General features: G+C 42.1%; 2 protein-coding genes across 2 annotated transcripts in view; both read right to left on the bottom strand.

The window, feature by feature from the left end:
- Nucleotides 1–15,346, bottom strand: part of LOC109930964 (dynein axonemal heavy chain 8-like) — a 2,199,840-nt gene that overhangs the window by 1,864,989 nt on the left and 319,505 nt on the right. The window lies entirely within an intron of this gene.
- Nucleotides 1–15,346, bottom strand: part of LOC109918465 (dynein axonemal heavy chain 8-like) — an 876,900-nt gene that overhangs the window by 763,731 nt on the left and 97,823 nt on the right. Inside the window, exon 6 of the mRNA XM_048596621.1 lies at nt 9,463–9,576. Within this exon, the coding sequence (XP_048452578.1) occupies nt 9,463–9,576 (114 nt within the window). The remainder of the gene's footprint in view (nt 1–9,462; nt 9,577–15,346) is intronic.

Below are 15,346 nucleotides of genomic sequence, written 5' to 3'. Positions count from 1 at the left end.
TCCCTGACCATGGCACCTGGGAGGCAACATACCATCCGGGAGTTTTGTTCGGGACCACAGAATCTCCCGTCTGTTCTCCTATCACTATTGCTCTCCTATTCTCCCCTGGCCGCTACGGCTTTCCCCTGATAGGTCATCCCTCGCAATAGTATCCAAAGCGGTATACTTATTTATGAGGGGAGTGGCCACAGGGGATCTGTGCATTATCTACCTATTCCCTTTCCCTCTCCTGACAGTCACCCAGCTATCTTTATCCTGTAACTTGGGTGTGACAACCTCCCTTTAGCTCTTCTCTATCACCCCCTCAGCCTCCTGAATGATCCGGAGTTCATCCAGCTCCAGCTCCAGTTCCCGAACGCGGTCTGTGAGGAGCTGGAGTTGGGTACACTTCTCGTAGGTGAAGTTAGGAGGGACACTAGTAGTGACCCTTACCTCCCACATCCTACAAGAGGAGCATGCAACTGCCCTAGCTTCCATCCCCTCTACTCTAGATTGCCAAAAGAGATAAAGTGAATACAAAAGCTTACCTTACCAACCCTCCACACAGAGTCATTTTTTTTTGGTTAGAGGAGGATGACACTAGTTGTGCAGTGTTTCGGGTTAGGCACTGCCCGAATATATTAGTTCACTTACCCAGCAGTCCCCGTGTCTGCATTTGCTCCTGCTCAGCCTTCGCACTGCCTATTCACGAGGCAAGTTTTTAATACAGAAACCTTACCTTCCCGGCTGCCCCTTGGCTCGCGCTCTCAACACTCCCACCACTGAATTAGAGGAAACATGCTGGTCCTGAAATCTGATCAGCAGGTCTTTAAACAACTCCCATGTGGTGAAATGTGGACTTGTCCAATAACAGCTGCTCCCAATTAACTGTCCCTAACTCCTGACTCGCACAGTTGTAATTTGCCCTTTTTAATATCATGAGTGGGCTGAGCAAAGTAGATCAGGGGAAGCTGCTTTCGCTTGGAAAAGAAACAAGAACTAAAGGGCATACCTTTAAATGAAGAATGCAAATGATATGTTATTTAAATGATATGCAAATGAAGTAAGGGAGCTGTGAGAAAAACCTTTACACACTATGGGTTGTTAGGGTAGAGAAAACACTACCTGGACGCCATTTCAATCGAGGCATTCAAGAGGGCAGAGGATGGCATTTTTAGCTAGTAATGGAGTGCAAGGATATGCGGAAATGGCAGGAGATTGGCATGAGATAATATGGCTGGTGCAGGCACATTTGGTCAAATGGCCCACCATAATAATTCTGTGATTCAATGGCCAAGTTTCTACACGTGGATGCTGCAGTTGTGCCCATCAAACTGGCACTGATGCTGTATGATAACTCAACTATTTTCAGGTAGCATTTCAATCTAGAGAATGGAAAGTGAAGACAGGGAATGTAGATTGCATTTGACAATTTCAATGCTGGACTCCACTTGGTCAGCAGGTTCCCCACCCCTGAGACTCTACTTCCCCTATTACCTCACACTACCCTGACAGTCCATTTCCTCTCATTCCCCTACACCATGCAGAGGGCCACCATGTTGAACTTAGCCTACAACAGTTTTTTTTTGCCCCTGAATTACACCATAATAATTCCCAATTTGCTTCCCATGCTCACCACTTTGGCAAAGTAGTGGTAACTGCCAGTAACTTCTCCTGTAGTCTACCATACCACCCAGTACTGCTCTGCATACTCGCAAACACCTGCAAATTAACCGCCCCATCACCACACTTGTCCTCATTTCTGCAAATGCCACTGCACTCCACCTCAATCTCGAATCCCCTGTCCCTTCTGCCAGCGATTCCCCGCTGCCCTTACAGGTACCCCATGACAAATTCCAGGGGTATATTAAGCCTAGACATCTGACAAACTTCATAAAGTGAGCCTTGGACATCACTGATTAGACTCCTAACCGTGATCCTTGCAGCTCCCCAACTGCCAATCCACGATTCCACTGACTGCTCCTGCTGGCCCTACAAGACTGACCCACTGGAGAGTAGTCAGTCAGATGTCCTGAACGTGAGCGTCACAAGCAGACAACTGATTGTGGACAAGTCGCCGAACTATATTTGGATTGTGGCCCTGATTGTTAGTACAGGAACACCCTGACAGACAGCAGCTCCCCTTCTACCATTCCCTCCCTGGTTGACTCGACTAAGGTTTAGCCCTTACCAGTTTCTAACATGTCCATTTGTTTAAAAGACATACAATGTGTTGACCGCGCAGGCAGCTGGTATATGTTATAGGTGTGAGATTGACGTCTCAGTGTGCCCTACGTCACAATGTACATCAAGCAAGCAGCCCCCACCCCGCCTCAGACATACCCTGGTCCAATCCATAAGCTCAGTCCCTGTCCACGCGCATAGTGTTCCTGCTGCAAAATTAAATACCTGTTGTTGATGGGCCCTTCGATGAAAGCCTGTGCTTCCAGGGTACAGACTGCAAGTATACCGGAGAGCTGGGAACGAGCAGACCCCAATGTGGTTCATTGTGACAACATCTACAGCAAGCTTTGTTGCTTGAGGAACTCCAGCTCAGAGGTGATGAGCTAGAGTCTGAGCTTCGAATGATGCACACATCGGTTAACTGGATACTGTTTATCAGGAGGCAGTTACACCCTTTAGATTAACTACCTCAAATTTGGTCGATGGTCAGGAACAGGAGGGTGTGACTATGAGCGAGGCAGGTAAAGGCATCCAGGGTAGAGCTGAGGGAGCTTCAGCCCTTGAACTTGTCAAACAGGTTTGAGGATGAGAGATAGTAGGAACTGCAGATGCTGGAGAATCCGAGACAACAAGATGCAGGGCTGGATGAACACAGCAGGCCAAGCAGCATCATAGGAGCAGAAAGGTTTGAGGATCTTGCTCCCCGTGTGAGTGAGAGTGCGGCTGTAGGAGGATGAGCAAACTGACTATAGCACTGTGGTACAGGGAGTCATTCAAGAGAGAGGAGAAAAGAGAAATGTGGTTCTAATCGGGAATACTATAGTCAGAGGAATAGACATTGTTCTCCGTAGCCAGGATTGAGAGTCTTGAAAGCTTTACTGCCTGCCTGGTGCTTGGATGTCTCATCTGAGATGCAGAGGAACTTGGAGCGGGAAGGAAGAGATCCGCTTGTCATGGTCCATATAGGTACCAACGATATAGGTAGAAAAAGAAAGGAGGTTCTGCTGAGGAAATATGAACAGATAGGTCTAAATTTAAAAACAGAATCAAAAAGGTAATAATCTACGGATTACTACCTGAGCCAGGAGCAAATTGGCATTGGATCAACAAGGTTAAAGAGGTAAGCGCGTAGTTGAAAGACTGGTGTGGGAGAATTGGTTTGAATTCATGGTACACTGGCACCAATACTCAGGAAGGGGGAAGCTGTTCCAATGAGATGGGATAAGACAGAAAGGCTCAGGAATCTAACTTCAGGCACAGCAGGTAAGGAGTCAGCAATGAGAAGGGGGGCAGTCAACGCAGGACTGAGAATGATTTGATTTATTGTCACATTTACCAAAGAATAGTGAAAAGCTTTGTTTGTAAGTAGTACAAGCAGATCATAGTAAGCAAGGACATACAGAGAATGTTGTACTTAAATGCATGTACTATATGAAATAAGGTAAATGAGTTTGTAGTACAGATTGAAGCTGGCAGATACAATATTGTGCCACTGAGACATGGCTGTAAGGGGATTAGAGCTAGGAAATAAATATCCAAGGGTACAAGTCCTATCAAAAGGATAGGTGGGGTTACCTTGTTAGTAAGAAATGAAATTAAATACATACTCATAAGGCATAGAATCTGTGTGGTAGAGTTGAAGAACCACAAAGAAAGAAAAGACCTTTGGTGGGAGATGTAAGAACTGCTGATGCTGGAGTCACAGCTAACACAGTGTGGAGCTGGAGGACCCTTCTTCAGAAGGGTCCCGACCCAAAACGTCAACTTTCCTGCTCCTCTGATGCTACCTGGCCCGCAGTGCTCCTCCAACTCCACACTGTGTTAAGACTTTGATTGGAGTTGAGTTCAGGCCTCCTAGTGGTAGTCAGGACATGGGCAAGAAAATAAATCAGGACACAGAAAAGGCATGTAAGAAAGGCATCATTACAATAATCCTGGGGGACTTCAACATACAGATGGACTGGGAAAATCAGGTCGGTAGTGAATCTCAAGAAAAGGAATTTGTGGAATGCTGCAAGATGGTCTTTTTGGAGCAGCTTGTGGCAAAGCCCACTAGAGACAGGCAACCCTGGATTTAGGGATTGTACTGAGGCAGATTTGATAGGAGCTTTAGGTGAAGGAATCCTTAGGGGACAGTAATCATAATATGATCGAATTCACTCTCCAGTTAAAGAGGGACAAGTTGGAATTAGACATAATGGTATTGCAATTGAGTAAAGATAACTACAAAGAATGACAGAAGAGCTGGCCAGATTGGATTAGAAGGGGAGCGTAGCAGGGAAGATAGTGGAGCAGCATCGGCAGGAGTTTCTGGGGGTAATTCAACAGGCACAGCAGAAATTCATCCCAAGGTAAAAGAAACATAATAATGGGAGGACAAGAGAACCATGGCTGACTAGGGGAGCCAGGAGCAGCAAATATGCAAAAGAAAAAGCATATAATGTGCTGAAGATTAGTTGGAACCCAGAGAATTGGGAAGCTTTTAAACTATCAGAGGAGAACTAAAAATGCAACAAGGGGGAGAAGATGAAATATGAGGGTAAGCTAGCTAGTAATAGAAGACAAGATAGAGGAGTTTTATTTTTAGATAGCTGAAAGGTAAGAGGGAGGCAAGAAGGGACATTGGAACACTGAAAAATAAGGATGGAGAAGTAGTAATGGAGAACAAAGAAATGGAACTGAATAAGTACTTTGAATTAGTTTTCACAGTAGAACCCACCAGCTGTATACCAGAACTCAAGAGAGCCAGGGAGCAGAGGTGAGTGTAGGGTCCATCACTGAGGAGAAGGTCCTAGGAAACTGAAAAGTCTGAAGGTGGCTGAATCACCTGGGCCAGATGGACTACACCCAGAGTTCTGAAGGAGATACCAAGGAGATCATGGAGACATTAGTGGTGATTGTTCAGGAATCACTGGAGTCAGGGAGGCCCCAGACGACTGGAAAATGGCTAATGCGACACTCCTGTTTAAGGAGAGAGGAAGGCAGAAGACAGGAAACTGTACGCTGGTTAGCCTGACCTCAGTCGTTGGTAAGATTTGACATTACATTATTATAATGGAGGTGTACTTGGAAGTGCATGGTAAAATAGAGCTTAGTCAGCATGGCTTCATCAACAAGAGGTTACTGAGTGCATTTAAGACAGTTACGTTATTGCTTAATAAAGGGATCAAGTGTTACAGGAGAAGGCAGGAGAATGGGGTTAAGAAACATATCAGACATAATCAAATGGTGGAGCAGATTTGATGGGCTGAATGGTCTAATTCTGCCCCACATTTTATGATCTTATGGTCATTTCAAGTTTCCTGAACTCTATGGCCCTTTCCATTACCCTCAGTTGTTCTTTCTCCTCCCTTTCATTGTTTCTCTGTTTTTCACTTTCCTCAATTTCCACTATCCTCTGTTTTCTCCTAACTCAAACATTTTTGTTTTCATTTCTAAGTGTATCTCAACTAATTTTGGCTAGGACATCCCAATTTTATTTTCTTTTCCTTAAATTCTAAATGTGGGATAATAACTTAAAGCATCTCATCCTAACAAGATCTTGCTTTTATTTCTACCTTCAATTTATCTGCTGTATCTCTCAGTTTTGCTATCATCAAAGATTTCAAATAATCCACTGTTATAGTTTGATTTCCAGCGAACTCTAACCAAAGCTTAAAACTGTCTTCAAACTTTATGCAGTAAACCTCACCATAACACAGTTGTTATGTTCAGTTATGTTCAGAGCCACAACTTATCCATCATCTCAAAAAGAAATACACAAACTCCTTTTAACTCCAGTACATTCAAATCCCAGCTGAGCCCCCAATTGTTAAGATTCCAGCTGATGTTATTACTGGACAAATCAGATCCCCAATTGTATTTTGGTTTGATACACAATTTTTTTCCATTTAGCAAAGTGATCTCTCACTGCAACATAAGCACACACTTCTGTGTGTGATATGAGTTTAACTATGAAACATAAGTTTATTATGCAAAAGAAAAGATAAAATAGCGTAAACCAAGCTATTTTCATGTAAACTAACTTGAAAGATTAAAAATAAGCAGTAAAATACAATATTTCATCTATGTCAACAGCAAATCTTTATAACACAAATAAATACCAGAGAAAGTTCACTTCTCTATTACATCTATCGATTTAACTTAACTGTTTCTTGTAATTCCTGGCCTTGAAAGTTTGATAGCCTCCTCCTTAAACTTAGAATTTCTCAGCTTCTAATACACCCTTCAGAGTTCTATCAATACGCTTCTTGTATGGAGCTTTTAAACTGAAACACTTGCACTGAGGTAATATATTTCCTAACTTTTCCGAACGAACTCATTTTTCTCAGAGAAACTGTTTACTACATCCAACAACCAGGACATTGGCAAATTGAAACCAAAAGCTATGGATGCTTCCCCAGGCAAAAAAAAATTACTGATCCCTCTAACTGAAAGAAGGTTATTACTCTACAATGCTTATTCTGTCCACACCCAAACGGGGAGGCAACTGCTGGATAGTTTATTCAGAGACCCTGATAACGTTCTGAGGACCCGGGTTTGAATCCCACCACACCAGAGGGTGGAATTTGAATTCAATAAAATTATCTGGAATCTAACGATTTGACCATGAATCCCATTCTTGACTGTTGGAAAAACCCCATCTGGTTCACTAATACAGTTTAGGGAAGGAAACTGCCATCCTTGCCTGGTCTGGCCAACATGTGACTCTAGACCCAGAGCAATGTGGCTGACTTTGAATTGCCCTCTGGGCAATTAGGGATGGGCAATAAATGCTGCTTAGCCAGTGATGCCCTCATCCCGCTAATGAATAAAGAACATAAAATTCTCTCAATGCAAACAAATTTGCACCCATAGGAACTGTTTCGCTCATACAGATTTTTATAAAACATTGGCTGCAAAAGTACTGACAAGTTAATCATTAAAGTCTCTCATATACAGAGACCAAAACACATACGCCACTAGTTCAAAATCCAAACCCCACAAAAATCAAAATATATATTAATCACATACCTTGCAAAATAGTGACCTGCCCAATGCCAAATCCCTTGCTGCTAAACTGTGTAATGTTACCAGAAAATGGAGGGGCATCAGGATCCTGCCAGCTTGAGTATATTGAAGTCCTTAAGTGACCAATTAACTCCACAGGAAAAAAAATCAGTTAAAAATCAATAATACTTGGAAATGGACATTATTAGTGATATTAGAGTCATAGTGTCCTACAGCACAGAGACAGGCCCTTTGCCCCAAACTGGTCCATGTTGACCAAAATGTCCATCCACTCTAACCCCATTTTCCTGCACTTGGCCCACATTCTTCTAAACCTTTCCTGTCCGTGTATTCGTCCAAATGCCTTTTAATTGTTGTTAATGTATCCACCTAAATCATTTCTGCTGGCAGCTCATTTCATATGCATACCATCCTCTATGTAAAAAAGTTGCCCCGCAGGTTCCCATGGTTTCTTTCCCCTCTTACCTTAAACTGATGCCCTCTAGTCCTCAATTCCCCAACCCTGGGAAAAAGACTGAGTGCATTCATCCTATCCATGTCTCTTATGATTGTATTCACTTCTATAAGATCCCCCCTCAGTCTATTACGCTCGAAAGAAAGAAGTCCTAGCTTGTCCAACCTCTCCCTATAACTCAGTCCCTTGAGTCCTGGCCACATCCTTGTCAATCTCCTCTGCACTCTTTCCAGTTAAATAACATTATTCCTATAGCAAGATGACCAAAACTGAACACAATACTCCAAATGCAGCCTCACCAATGTCCTGTACAACTGAAACATAACTTCCCAACTTCTAGACTCAGTGCCCTGACTGATGAAAGCCAGTGTGTCAAAACCCTTCTTCACTGCCCTACCTGTGACTCCAGTTTAAGAGAACTGTGCACCTGAACTCTAAGGTCCCTCTGTTTCACTACACTCCTTAAGGCCCTACCATTCACCATGAAACTCCAACCTTGATTTGACTTTCCAAAATGCAACACCTCACACTTAGCTATATTAAACTCCATTTACTATTTCTCGCCCTACTTCCCCAGCTGATCAAGATTCTGCTGCAATTTCTGATAACCTTCCACACTGTACACAATACTGCCCGTTTTAGTGTCATCTGCAAACTTACCAATCATGCCTTGTACATTCTCATCCAAATCATTGATATAGATAACAAACAAATACTATACCTCTGTTTTGAAGTACATATGATGAGTCAGAACAACATGTGTTATTCTCATGATTTACTGGTTTTTTCTGGCTGACTACATTAGGGCCTTATCCTGCTTGCTATTATTTCACCCATGTCAGTGGAGGCCCACATCATATGGGCTTCCAGAAGGAAAAGAACAATAATACTTCCAAAAAATAGAAATCAAACTGAACCATCTTGCATACTTCAGATTGGAGCTCCAAAACAATCAATATGTTCATTTCCAAGTATTACTGGTTTGCTATTCATTTTTATCTTTGAGAAACCTAGCATGTTTTGCTGTGTATGCTAATGTCAGGTGTAGAAAGTACTACGTTTGGACAGACCATGTGCTAAGTGGAGGCATAACCCCATGTACGGGAAAACAACAGTAAAACTTGTGAATAGGAAATCTGCTCCATACAGCTTGATGTCTGAACCCAGGTGACATCGTGGCTGACAACCGTCTGACAAGGACTTCCTTTCTCTGAGTGCGAAGATCCCACCTCCAAGTTAGTTACAGTTAAATCTTCTCCCAGGCATACTCACCACCATTTTTTTAGTGGCAGGGTAGGGAAATAACAATTCCCCAATAGATCCACAGTACATGGGTTAAAACATAGAAAAACATAGAACATTACAGCGCAGTACAGGCCCTTCAGCCCTCGATGTTGCGCCAACCTGTGAAACCAATCTGAAGCCCATCTAACCTAAACTATTCCATTATCATCCATATGTTTATCCAATGACCATTTAAATGCCCTTAAAGTTGGCGAGTCTACTACTTTTGCAGGCAGGGCATTCCACGCCCTTACTACTCTCTGAGTAAAGAACCTACCTCTGACATCTGTCCTATATCTACCACCCCTCAATTTAAAGCTATGTCCCCTCGTGCTAGCCACGTATATAGTCAACACATAACCCTTGCCTAAAGTCAAGATTTTCAACCTGGAGACTTCTTGTTGGCTCAAAATTCTACCTTCAAACTGGAAGCAACACTGTAAGGAGACCAGAATTCCATCCTCCATTGCTAACATTTTTTGTCAATATAAAATCTGACTGATAGCATTGAAATATTTCAGATAAAAGGACTTCTTTAAATAAGTAATTACCGGATCAGAATTGTAGAGTGGCTGACAAACTTTCTCCAGTGCCTGCAGGAACTTCACATTGTCCTTTGCTTCATTAGCTGCATCAGTGATTTGAGAATCCAACTCTAGCCACATCTAGAGAAAAAAAGGTAAGACATTTCAAACTTCTTCATTCATTGTTGATACATCTTAAACTAACTTTTAGAGTCAACCAAAACTAGCTCTGTAGTCTCAAAAGTATAATGACCTGATTTCCATCTTGCTGCCAATTTTGTTTAAACACTCTGCCAACAGCATTAGCAACCCATATCACATACAATTTTGCAGTGGTCCATTAGAGGTGCAATCCACCTGGTTTGCACTTAGAAACTCAGAACCATAGAAATGTTACAGCCCTGGAAGAAGTCATTCAGACCATTGCATTTGCACAAGCTGTATAAACTCACCACCCACTTTGATTCACTTTCCAGCACCTACTTAGTAACCTTGCAGGCTACAGCACATCAAGTGCATATAAGATCTAAACAAGTTAAGGATTTCCATTTTAACTGCTAATATGGGCAGCAAATTCCAGATGCCCACCAATATCCATCTGGCCAAAATCTTTTCCTCATGTCCAATGTAATTCTTCTCCCAATCACTTTCAATCTAAGCCCTCTGGTAATTGACATTACTACACAGGGAGATGGATCTTCCCTATTGACTCTAACTAAGCCCTTCATAATTTTGTACACCACAATTAAGTCAACCTCATTCTCATTTGCTCTGAGGAAAACAAACCTAACCCACTGAATATTTACTCATAGATATATTTTATAAGCCCCAGTAACATTCCTAAAATATGTTGTGTACCCATTCTAAAGCAATCATGTCATTCCTCTAATATGGTGAGCAGGAATGTTCACGAAATTCCAGCTGTGGCATAGCCAGTGTCTTACATAGTTCCAGCATAACCTCCTTACATTTATGTTCAATACCTTGCCAAATAAAGGAAAGTATCTCATATATCTTCTTATCTTATACCTTGTCTTCTTTTCTGGCCACCTTCAAGGGCCTGTGGGCATGCACTCTAAGGTCTCTCCATTAAGGTCATAAGATGTAGGTGCCATTCAACCCATTGCATCTGCTCCTTCCATTCAATGAAATCATGGCTGATCCGCTAATCCTCAACTCCACTTTCCTGCCTTTTCCCTATTATCCTTGATTCTTTTACTGATTAAAAATCTGTCTACCTCAGCCTTGAATATGCTTATCACCTCATCTCTACAGCTCTCTGCAAGAGAACATGTTATTCTATGCTGGATACTGTGCAATGAGAAAGGAGTCATTAAAAATTTTGTTGTTCCAGGTTCCTTGAGGAAGAGTGACTACAATATGATTGGGTGCTTCATTAGGATGTACAACAAAGTAGTTGAATGAAAAATTAGGGTCCTGGATCTAAATAGAAGAAACTGTGAAAGTATGACAATTGGCAAGAATGAAGTAGAGAATCTTATTAGAGGGGTTGACGGTGGATAGGCAATGGTTTGTTTTTAAAGAACATGCGAATGAACAACAACAATTATTCATTTTAATCTGGTACAAAAATAAAAGAGGAAAGGTAGCTCAACCACTGCTTACAAAAGACATCATGGATATTATTAGATCAAAGAGAGACATATAATATAGCCAGAAAAAAAACAGCAAGCCTGAGGATTGGCAGCATTTTATTGTTATTAATGTTGTTTGTATTGTTATTCACACACACATTCTTTAAATATAATCCATTGTATATCCACCGTGAACAGCCGTAGTAGGGTTCTCCAAAACATCTTTTCTAATTTTCATACAAACTGACCATAAAATCTTCTATAAATTTGTGGTAAGAGAAAGGATTAGTAAAGATAAATGTAGAACCCTTACAGTCAGAAGCCGAGGAAATTATAATAGGGAACAAAGAAATGGCAGAAGAACTGAACACATATTTTGCTTCTGTCTTCTCAAAAAGGGCATAAATACATTTCCACAAATGTCAGGAAACCCAGAGCTTAGTGAAAGGACTGAACTGAAAGAAATCAGTATTCATAAGAAAATGGTGCTGGGAAAATTAATGGTTGAAAGGCTGACAAATCATCTGATAATCTCTATCGCAAAGTACTCAAGAAAGGGACCCTGTGAATATTGGGTGCATTGTTGTCATCTTCCAAAAGTCGATGGACTCTGGAGCAGATCCTACAGATTGGAAGGTGGCAAATGTAATTCCACTATTTGAAATGAAAGGGAGAGAAAAAAAAACAGAATTACAGTCAAATTAGCTGAGTGAGGAAAATGCTAGAGTCTATTATTAAAGATTGAGATGACAGATCATTTGAAAAGCAGAGATAGTAGGAACTACTGATGCTGGAGAATCTGAGATAACACAGTGTAGAGCTGGATGAACACAGCAGGCCAAGCAGCATCAGAGGAGCAGGAAAGCTGACGTTTCGGGTCGAGACCCTTCTTCAGAAATGGGGGAGGGGAAGGGGATTCTGAAATAAATAGGGAGAGAGGGGAAGGCGGATAGAAGATGGATAAAGGAGAAGATAGGTGGAGACTAAGTCCCTTCCCCTTCAGAATCCCCTTCCCCTCCCCCATTTCTGAAGAAGGGTCTCGACCCGAAACGTCAGGTTTCCTGTTCCTCTGATGCTGCTTGGCCTGCTGTGTTCATCCAGCTCTACCCCGTGTTATCTTATAGTTGAAAAGCAGAATAGGTTGGACAAAGCCAGCATGGTTTTATGATAGGCAGATCATGCTCCAGAAATCTGCTGGATTTTTGAGCATATACCTTTTTGAGACAATGGATTTTCAGAAGGCATGAGGGGCCTTTCAGAGGACTGAAATGAGGAAACATTTATTTATTCAAAGTGTAGTGAATCTGTGGAATCCTCTACAACAAGGCTGTAGAGGCCAAATCACAGAGTATATTCAGTAAAGAGATAGATAAATTTTTAGATGTTCAAGGGATATGGCATTCAGAGAGAGGATCAGGCATCATTATATTGAATGATAGAGCAGACTCAAAATACCAAATGGCCTACTTCTGCTCTTAGTGGCTGAGGCAGCTTTGAGAAAGGGTGAGGCACTGCTAATGGTGCTGCCCCTCAATCTCACTTCATTCTCCAGTTCATTCAATGCTCTAACAAAAAACCTTTTCTCTTCCTTTCAGGCATTAAAAAAACACAAGCTACAACAGCTCAGAGAAACCAAGGCCCCTGTGGAACCTTTCTCTCTTTTCCATTCGTCTGTCTCCATCCCTTCTCCTAACCCTACCTCTTGTCATGTATATTTACAATCCCTCGATGTTCCACTCTCTCATGCTAAACGCTCTTACTCAGCAAAAGTCTTAGTTTAATCCATAATTAGATGAAATTCTCAATGAATTTCGGGGACATCATGATGTTGTAGTCTTCTTCCATCACCTCCACACCCATTTCTTTGGACAAGAATTCTATCCTGTCCCACAGATTCCTCATATACCTCTAACACTGTCCCTCCACCCGGACCCCACTCTCTGGCTTTTTACCTGCGCTCGAATTGTTCACCAAGAACTGTCAACATGACATTGGATGCCTTTATTTCTCTGCCACCCCTCACCCATTCAAAACTATCTCCCTCTGAACTGACTGCACTCTGTTCTCAGATTAACACTGACTTTGCCACCATGCCTGCCAACAAAATCAGGAACAAAAATAGAAATTGCTGGAAAAGTTCAGCAGGTCTGGCAGCCTCTGTGAAGAAAAAAATCAGAGTTAACGTTCTGAGTCCAGTGACCCTTCCTCTGAACTGTCAACAAGACGATGTTGATGGCTGGCATACCGACTGTACAACTCTGACAAGGTCAGTTGCCCGGATCTCATAGAACATGAGTTCCCTGATTGGGGCTGATAATTTGGTCCAATCAGGGAGCCCTGGCTGACATATAAATAGGGGAGTGTCTGAGATGCTGACACTCCTGTAGTTGACTGAATGAAGCAGTACTACAGTCAAAGACTGTTTATGGATAATAAAGGGTGACTTGGTAACAGATACTGGCCTCTGTGCAGTTATTTCAGTGGCAACAGGAGTAAAGCATGATCCTGAAGAAAATTCACTGCACAATCTATTTTGAGTTGAGTAAACATTTCTTACATCGTGACTTTGGTTGGGAAGCTTCACTCGTTCGACCCTGCTGTCAAAGACTGGGTCCAGTATATGTTAATATGTTAATTTTTCTGGGCAAACAACATTGTGGCAGACAAAATGCAATTAGTAATTCTCCTGACAGGCTGTAGAGTTTCAGCTTTTTTCTGTAAATAGGAGCCTAACTTTCCCTGAGGCTACAGATACTAAAACCTTTCAAGAACTGACGAATATAGTTAAGGAATATTGTGACTAAAGCCTCTTCTAATTCTGAGATGCTTTCATTATTATTCAGCAATTTGAGAACCAGGGAAAACCATTACAGGAATTTTGACTAGGTTAAGACAATGGACAGCAGCCTGTTACTTTGGTTTTACCATTAATGAGATGCTGAGGCCATCAGGTATGTGAAATCAATGATGCAACTGTAAAAATGCCAACTAGCTGACGTCCAATTGGACTTCAAACAGGTGCTTCAAACAGAAGAATGAAGGGGCATCTCAAAGAAACATATAAGATCCTGATGGGACTGAACAGACTAGATGTGAAAGAACGTTCCCGATGTTGGGGAAGTCCAGAACTAGGGGTACAGTCTAAGAATAAGGGGTAAGCCATTCAGGACTAAGATGTGGAAGAATTTCTTCACTCAGAGAGTTGCGAACCTGTGGAATTCTCTAGCTCGTTAGATATAATCAAGAGGAAGCTGGATGTGGCCCTTGCAGCTAAAGGAATCAAGGGATTATGAGAGAAAGTGGGAGTGGGATACTGAAATTGCATGATTAGTCATGATCATATTGAATGGTGATGCAGGCTTGAAGGTCCAAGTGGCCTACTCCTGCATCTATTATCTATGTTCTATGTTTCTATGTGCTACAATTGGTTTTATCATTGGAAAATGCGGCAAGTGGACCATATGAGTTGCAAGGTATTCCTACAGAACTTCATCAGTCCGACTGAGCTTGGGGAACATTACTTGAGTGCGGGGTAATTGCACAGCCTCACTCAGGACATATCCTGATCAAAGAGACTCCAGGTCAGTCCATACCAAAACACCAAACAAAGCCAAGCCTCAGCCAAATGGTTAAAATTTTCTTCAGGGTCCTGCCAGCAAGCCATTGTAGTTGCTTCCAGTATGTGGACTCAAGACAGCAAAACAGTCCTATAAGATGTAAATTGAGTCAGATAACTCACAGCCCAGTATCCAGGTTGGATATCCAGGAGAGTTCAGACCCTGGAAAATACACCTACATCTATTGAGGAACAGTTAAAATGCTTAGCAACATCAAAATCAAAATCAATCAAAGTAGAGGTCTGGTTAAATGGTTACAGCAGGGGAGCAAAGGTCACCGTCAAATACCAGCTAAACTCCACCAGGGCCATCCGGTCTCCAAAATAAAGATATTTGCAAGAGGTTATGTCTGATGGATAGGCCTGGATGCATACAGAGACACAGCAGTGCCTGGAGTATCAACATGGAAAAAAATTACCACCAGAGCTCCCCCAGATCTGTGGGAATGGATGGGTAAACCTTGGACTCAGTTGCACGTCGACCATGAAAGTCCTTTCATGGGTTCAATGTTCTTAGTCATTATTGATGCCACTCAAAGTGTGTGGCCGTACATATAGTCAATTCGCAAACAAGGGATCGATGATAGAAAAACTGTGTGCATCTTTTTAACACATGGAGTCCAGGAAGTGTCGGTCATAGATAACGGGCCATCATTCACCAGCAGGGAATTTGGTGATTTCTTAAAGTTAAATGGGATTC

This window comes from Rhincodon typus, chromosome 5, assembly GCF_021869965.1.
Source record: "Rhincodon typus isolate 14 chromosome 5, sRhiTyp1.1, whole genome shotgun sequence".
Taxonomy (NCBI): domain Eukaryota; kingdom Metazoa; phylum Chordata; class Chondrichthyes; order Orectolobiformes; family Rhincodontidae; genus Rhincodon; species Rhincodon typus.
Note: the sequence above shows the minus strand (reverse complement) of the source record. Positions and strands in the feature narration are given on the sequence as shown.